This window comes from Panicum virgatum, chromosome 3K, assembly GCF_016808335.1.
Source record: "Panicum virgatum strain AP13 chromosome 3K, P.virgatum_v5, whole genome shotgun sequence".
In the NCBI taxonomy this organism is placed as follows: Eukaryota; Viridiplantae; Streptophyta; class Magnoliopsida; order Poales; family Poaceae; genus Panicum; species Panicum virgatum.
In genome coordinates this window covers 13,918,470-13,925,929 of record NC_053138.1, presented here as the reverse complement: position 1 = coordinate 13,925,929, position 7,460 = coordinate 13,918,470, and the positions used below count along the sequence as shown (strand labels likewise).

General features: G+C 43.2%; 1 protein-coding gene across 1 annotated transcript; it reads right to left on the bottom strand.

The window, feature by feature from the left end:
• Positions 1-585: 585 nt before the first annotated feature.
• LOC120697706 (bifunctional bis(5'-adenosyl)-triphosphatase/adenylylsulfatase FHIT-like) lies at positions 586-3,103 on the bottom strand. Its single transcript, XM_039981008.1, has 4 exons — positions 2,698-3,103; positions 1,474-1,620; positions 1,113-1,211; positions 586-1,034 (listed from the first exon to the last, which is right to left on the bottom strand). The coding sequence occupies exons 1-4, from the start codon at positions 3,091-3,093 to the stop codon at positions 918-920; spliced, it is 759 nt and encodes a 252-aa protein (XP_039836942.1). The 5' UTR covers positions 3,094-3,103; the 3' UTR covers positions 586-917.
• Between the last annotated feature and the right edge of the window lie 4,357 nt (positions 3,104-7,460).

The following is a 7,460-nucleotide window of genomic DNA, read 5'->3' as shown; positions in this document are numbered from 1 at the left end:
CTACGATAAAAAAAATCATCTAAATTCACCAAAAAAAAATCACACATGTAGATGATACGATGATACACAACCTTGTAAAATATCTTGTCTAAACTCGACTTCGTTTGTGAGATATATTTCTAACAAATTATCTGGACAGCTTCCCGGCTCCGATGGACATGGAGATCTATGGCGCGGGACGGCACGAGTTAGGGTCCAAGTGGGTCCAAATTAGGCCCTATTAAGGATCCAAGTGTTTCACGTGGATGTTGCAAAAGTAGATCTAGATGTTGCAATGTTGCATATGTTTTTACGTGTTACAAGTGTTTTATCTGAATGTTGCATCTTCAATGAGATGTTTGAATGTACCACGCAACATGAAAACAATTTTTCAACATGTGATGTTGCAACGCTGATTTTCGATATTGCAAATGTTTCAAACAAATGTTGACACAATATATTTCAAGTGTTTCATTCAATATGTTGCATGCAACATCAGACAATGTTTCGGCGGAATTTTTTCACTTGTCGAACCGTTCGATGCCCCGCGCCCGGATCGGACATCCGGGCGCTAGCATCTCCGATATTATAATCACACAAATGCAATTAAGGAAGAAGGTGTGATATGATATCATATCAGATCCAAAGATTTCCAAACATGTTCACTTGACATGTCCGAATTAGTTACAAGATAAAATATGGTGTCTTGCCGCTGCAGCAACATCCCAACACATTAGGGCAACAGAATATTGTATTTAATGTAGGAACATAGTACAATGTTTAGGCTTCATACATTATATATAACTCGACAGTGGCCATTAGCGTAGAGCCCGCAACCTCCTCTATCCTTCAACTCCCATCTTATAGGGACCAGCCCATAGACTTATTTGTGGCAAGCAGTCAGCTCAACTTAGAAACTAACTATACTAGATGCAATTCTAGGAGAAAAGAGCATGGTACTCATTGGCCTCAAGAGCCATTTCTTCCATGCTTCTATCTTTCCTCTCAATGTCCAGGTCAAGCTTCTCCTTCAATTCTTTCTCTTTCACATCAATCTATTATAGCAAGGAAAAATGGTAAGCTTTATTTGATCAGATGTCATAATAATATAATCACATCGGTGGAAAACGTACCGCATCATATATTTCATCATTTTTCTCAAAATCCCCTTTCTTCCTTGGGATGACGTGAATGTGGACATGTGGGACTGTTTGGCCAGCTTGAGGACCATCCTGATAAGTAATATCACTTGTTAAAAGCAACAAATAGAAGTCCATATCAAGCAAATCAAAGGTGTGAATAATAAAAGAGCAAAAGAGTTAGTACAGCTTGTTGACATGGTATAAATATATATGATTTTTTTCCCCAAATGTTCGTCATCCTCACATTTTAGACATCCAAATATGACAATCCTTTTACATTGCATAAACTTGTGCTATTGAGTACATAAAGGATAGGCTGAATAAAACAATAATATTGAAGCATAGACCACACCTGAATAGCAAAGGTAAGTGAAGTTGCTTTATGGTACTGCTCAAGACGTGCACCAACTTCCTTTGCAGTAACCCATAAGTCACTTGTTTCATCAGAACTTAGATCAGCAAATCTTTTCACTTCACGCTTGGGGCACACAAGAACATGTATGTATTGTCAAGGAGAAGAAATGATGCATATAGAATAACATATTTTTCCCAAAATGTGATGTATCAAACTTGGAGCCAAATAAAATTATTCAGGCAGGATTATGAGTTATGACATGTTTGAACCAAAATGACTACACAACAAAAATTGATTCACAACTCCAATTGCAAGTAACATTCTAATAAAGTCAATTTGAGTACAGATGTACTGCAGGTGGATGTATTGCATGAAGAAGGAAAAAGAATAACATGGCACAGAGTTGCAGATAGTCTCTATGGAAACGTCAACAAAAATATGAAGCCAGCGGTTCAAAAAAGCACAGTCATTCTTACTAAATGAATACCTAAAGCTAACTTGATCATCTAGAACGGCTGAAAAACAGGTGTCAAAAGAAGAGAACCATTGCAAAGGTTTCATGAAAACTTCCACTGCTCGGTTAGTCAGTTTCTTTCGTACTTGTTTGAATGCTCTTCATGAACTTTGCTGAAGTGCCAGCAATTCATTGATTAGTTGGCCACAGAGACAAAGGCAGCACATGGCACGTGAGTGGTAAAATCTGCCAAAGTGCCCAAAAAATAGCTTCCGAGAAAGTATAGTACCAGCTTAACTGAAATAAAAGGATATGACCTGCATAAGAAAAATTGCATGGTTATGAGAAAAAGCTGGAGAACACAAACTGATAAAAAATGAAATGCAATGTGGAGATTTCAAGCTTTACAGAGCCTAAATGATTCTACTGTCAGGTTTCATCAGGAGAAAATATATTATGGAACTGTTAAGGCTTGTCTGGTAGGCAGGGACTAGATAAAGTACCACCAGATTGCATGGAACTAGTTCACATTGGAAGCCAAGCAGAAGGCAATGCCATAATTCTTCGCCTATAGAAACGATCCGGTGGCACACTGGTTCCTGGCAGAAGTTATTACTAGGAGAGCTTTCGTTTGAGTTTTATTTAGCATTTGGGACTCGATGTTGGGTATAAATGATTCTAGCAACTCCCAAAGGGTACATACAGCAAATCAGCAATGATGCAGGCATCAGCAGAGGCGAAGTGAGAAAAGGAGAGCAGGGAATACTACCGGGGAGCAGGGGGCGGAGGTTGACCATGGCGTAGGAGAGGGGCGTGGCGTGGAAGACCTCCCTGGCGTCGATCTTGTAGGGGCCGAACTTGTAGGAGGTCTCCATCCCCGACGGCGGCGGCGGCGGGAGCGAGGAAGAGGAGGAGGAGGCGCGCGGGTGCGGCAGGCGGTGAAGGAAGCGTGGAGGCGGAGCGAGTGGGAGGGCGACGGCACGCGAGCACAGCAGCGTGAGCATCTGGACGGCGACGGAGCCGGAGAGGAAAAGGAAACCAAGGAGGACAGAGGACACAGTTATGGGCTCGAAGTGAACTGGCACTGGATTTAGAGGCCCATTAGCGCGAAGCTTTTGCTTCTTGGGCTGACCAAAGGCTGGGCCTGCTGCATAGTTCGCCATGAGCCCAAAACATTTGCGGCTTTTTTATTTTTATATTTTTTAAAAACGTTTTTTACATAAATATATTTTGGGTTTCACATTATACAGTTTTATACCCCTACCTCCTGGCAGGTAGGCGGCAAGGACCTATATGTAAACAAATATACATTTTTTTTTGCGCGGAGGCCCCTAGCAGGAGCCTGCCGCCCCCCTGTCGGGCGGCAGGCACCTGCCGCCCGGTGGAGGGGCGGCAGGCAGCCCGCCCGCCCGGCAGGGGGCCGGCAGGCTCCCCCTCCAAATATAAAAGCTGAGCCCCTTCCCTCACACCCTCATTTCCTGCCCACGAGATCCAGAGAGGGGAGGGGGAGAGAGGAGGGGTGAGGGAGGTAATTCCACCGGCGAAGTCCTGCCGGATTTTGGATCCGAACTGCAGGTAACCAATATTTCTCAATTTTCTCATTGAAAATTTTTTGTATGTTTAATTCTATGATTAGTATTTTTTATTATTGCAAGCACTTAGGGTTCGGATTAGTGGTTATAATTGAAGCCATACCATGTTTCTAGATATTGGATTAATTAAAATAAAGTCTTTGGATGGCCAGATATGTCGAGCAAGGTGGCGTTTCAAGTTCATTACGGTGACTTCTATAGAATTACTCATGATTCCTATGGAGTAAATCTATCAGCATTGGAAAAAAGACAGTGCAGTCTAGATAAACCCCTAGAGAGGAGTTTTGAGTCCATACGGAAATGTCTTCACAGGAAGTTCAATGTGAATCCAAAGATCCATTTGTTTACGGTTCATATCTTGACTTCCTGGGAAACTAATGGGGATTTCTGAGAGTTGACGCCTATAAGTAGTACGGATGAATGGCAACATTACATGCACGCAGCTCTTGAAAGTGGGTAGCCTCTCGCAATGGTAATTCAGATTCACCAGAAGACCGGTGATTTAGGTGAAGGGTCAACACACACAACATCTGACTAGAATGAAGAGATGGAAGAGGATAAAGAAGAAGAGAACGTGCAAGCTCCAGAACCAGAACCAGAACCACAAGGTTTAGCAGATGAAAGCGAGCGGATACCTGAAATTGTGGAGGACATGGAGAAAGAAGACCAGGATGCGTGAATAATAGAGCAATGTGGGGACTCATCGGACGATGAGGACGATGAGTGCTTCCCAGTGCTAGGTGAATGGCGTGAAGAGGGTTTTGGGAATCCAGTGGTACAAGATATTAGGAGTTCGGAGTTTGAATACAGAGTGAATGAGGTTGTACAAGGGGCAAAGTATCGTACCATTGAGGATGTGAAGGATGTTGTGAAGCTCTGGGCTGTATCTCTGAGGAATGAATTCAGAGTACTGAAGTCTAGCAGCAAAGAATATGAGGTGAGGTGTGCAGATAGAGACTATACATGGCGAGTGCATGCCTACAAGGGAAAGTTCAAGACACACTGGGAATGTTCAATTGTTACACCACATACTTATAGATTGACAGGTGTTGTGGGACATCATCGTAATATCACATCAACTTTCGTGGCTAAGAAGATGTATGGGGTGATTCTTGACAAAATGGATTACGATCCTGCATTGATAATTAGGGACATTGAATATAATTTCCAGTATGTGATCAGCTATGCAAAGGCTTGGCGGGCTAAACAAAAAGTATTTGAGATGAGGTTTGGCACTTATAAAGCATCATATGACAATCTACCTCGTATGCTTGAAGCAATTGTGCACAGAAATCCTGGAAGTGCTTTTGATACATACAGTGTACCGAGCTTGTCAGGGGGGCCAAGCATTCTGCTGTGAGCTTTCTTCTGCATTGGAGCATGTGTGAGGGCATTCATTTACTGCCTTCCTATTCTGTGTATTGACGGCACTTTTCTGATAGGGAAATATAAGGGAACAATATTGACGGCAATCGGAATTGATTGCAACAAGCAGATAGTTCACATCGTCTTTGCCTTTGTTGAGAATGAGAATACAGAAAGCTGGTACTGGTTTCTTGAACGTCTGAAGAATCACGTTGTTGTTGGAAGGCCTAATGTTTGCTTTATCAGTGACAGACATGCAGGTCTCCTTACAGCTATAAGGCAGCTACAAGAAGGTAGTCCATTTTCACCTCCTATATGGTCAGATGTTGTCAGTAGGTAGTGTGTGAGGCATATGGCTGCTAATTTTTATGAGCGGTTTAAGAACAAGGATCTGATGAATTTGTTCAAGCGATTGTGCGCTCAGAATCAGCAGAGGAAGTTCGATGCTTTGTGGGGTATAATTGATTATATGAGCGCTGAATTGCTTAAGAGCCAGGCCTCATCATCCAGCAGGAGACGTTCTACAGATTCAGTAGTTGGACATGCTAAGTCATTTTCACAGTGGATTGATGGTGCGCCTAAAGAGAAGTGGTCACTTCTGTATGACATAGATGGGAGGTGTTACGGAATCGAGACGACCAACCATGCTGAGTGTTACAATATGGTAATGCGTCATGTTCGTGGATTTCCTCTTGTTGGCATTGTTGAGTTCATCATGTATGGATGTATAAGGTATTTTAGAGAGCGGTACGCATCAGCCGCTTCCTTACTTCATGATCCAGGAGTGCGTTTTTGCAGAAGGGCCAATGAGTACATGGAGAGAAAAAATTGAAAAGGCTCGATTTCACTCAGTCATATCGATGGGCACAAAGGAGCAAATATTTGAGGTATCATGCAGGGATAGGACTGGACAGGGTGTCCACAGACAAAGGGTAATTCAAGAAGTCTTGATAACCATTGACGGGAGGGTGTTCTGCCGATGCCAGAAGCCAAAGGTGCATCACTTACCATGCTCCCATGTCATCGTGGTTTGTTCTGTATCTGGGTTAGATGCTGAGTCATATGTTTCTCAATATTTCACAAAAGAAGCCTGTTGACGCTCCTTAGAGCGCCAATTTACGTACCGCAAGCGCACGGATCGTGTAGCTTTTCCCTTAGAGTATTCCACCAAGGTTTAACAATCCACGGAACAAGTGTATTACTATGCTGAACTAAGCACTAATGATGTTGGTAAAAGATCTATATTGAGTGATTGAGTGTGAAATAGATCTAATCTAACCAATCTAATCCAATCTAGACTAGTGAGCAATGATAGGTTTGTGCACAAGATATGAAGAGCATTTGTCCATAGGGTCTAGGATCACTAGAGGTGTAATCGCCAAGCAACGAAGAACGGATCTAATCTACCAAAGGTGTGTTCCAAGATCAAAACCTTTCCCTCCCGCATACTGTCACTACACGAGGATAATCGGTAACGAATCAACAAGAACATGATAGTTGATGTAATCTAAGTAATCCATGCAAGAGCAAAGCAAACCCAAAACCAAGTCGCGAACTATTAGGCATCAAAGCATCATCAACAAGAATCGTGATAGATCAATCTCATAAAGGATTCGGCAATTACAACTCAAGATCTCCTTACAACCCCATGAACAAACGAGGACTTTACCCCCATGAAGCTAAGCGAAGCGTAGTCGATCATGGTGACGAAATCTCCGGCAAGGGATGGATCCCTTGCTGTCCTCCAACTTGCAGCAGCACCGAGGGACGATGAGGCCTCCGGTGTCACCTTTCTCTTATGTCTAACTCGAATGGATCTCTGAAACTCGTCTCTGGATGCTTTCATCCGAATCTCTCTACGATCCCCCCTCTTTGACGGCGGCTTCGGGGTATATATAGACGGTTTTGGTCGGCGGTTTTGGTAAAACACAGGCTAGGGTTGACGAATACTTCGCGCTAAAGAAAACTGAGGCCGATTGGGCCTGGAAATGGGCTAGGCCGGCCGGCTCAGAGGGCCCCAGGCCGGCCGGCCTGGGCCCTTTCTGGCCCCTTTCGGTTCCATCTTTCGCGTGCGGCCTCTTCTCCTTATTCCTCATCTTAGCCCAGTTGTGACCATGCATCAAAATATCTCCGAAAATGTCCAATTTTCTGCCAAAATACAACATGCTCGAAAATCCAGGACAAAATCGAAAACGGTCAAGTTCGGGTGCCAAGTGGCGGGTTAGTACATAAATCGTCCCGAAGAATTTACCAAAACCACTCCTAATCATATAATAAAATGGGTACTTAAGGAGCGCCAACATTCCCCCATGCTTAGATTTTGCTCGTCCTCGAGCAAATCAAATCATCAAGTACTTCCATGGGTTGCTCGAGAGTTCTCAAACTGCAAAATTTACTTATGCAAACAAGTCTAACAATATTTCTTCAAACAAAGGTCAGAGGAGCAGCGAGGATAATCATATCATGGGCGTTTAAAAACTCTTCCAATATTACTCCACGACTCTTACCTTTAACCGGCAACTCGAATATCGACAACACTTGCTTTTCTTGCCATCCTTGGAGGGTTTTTTTCT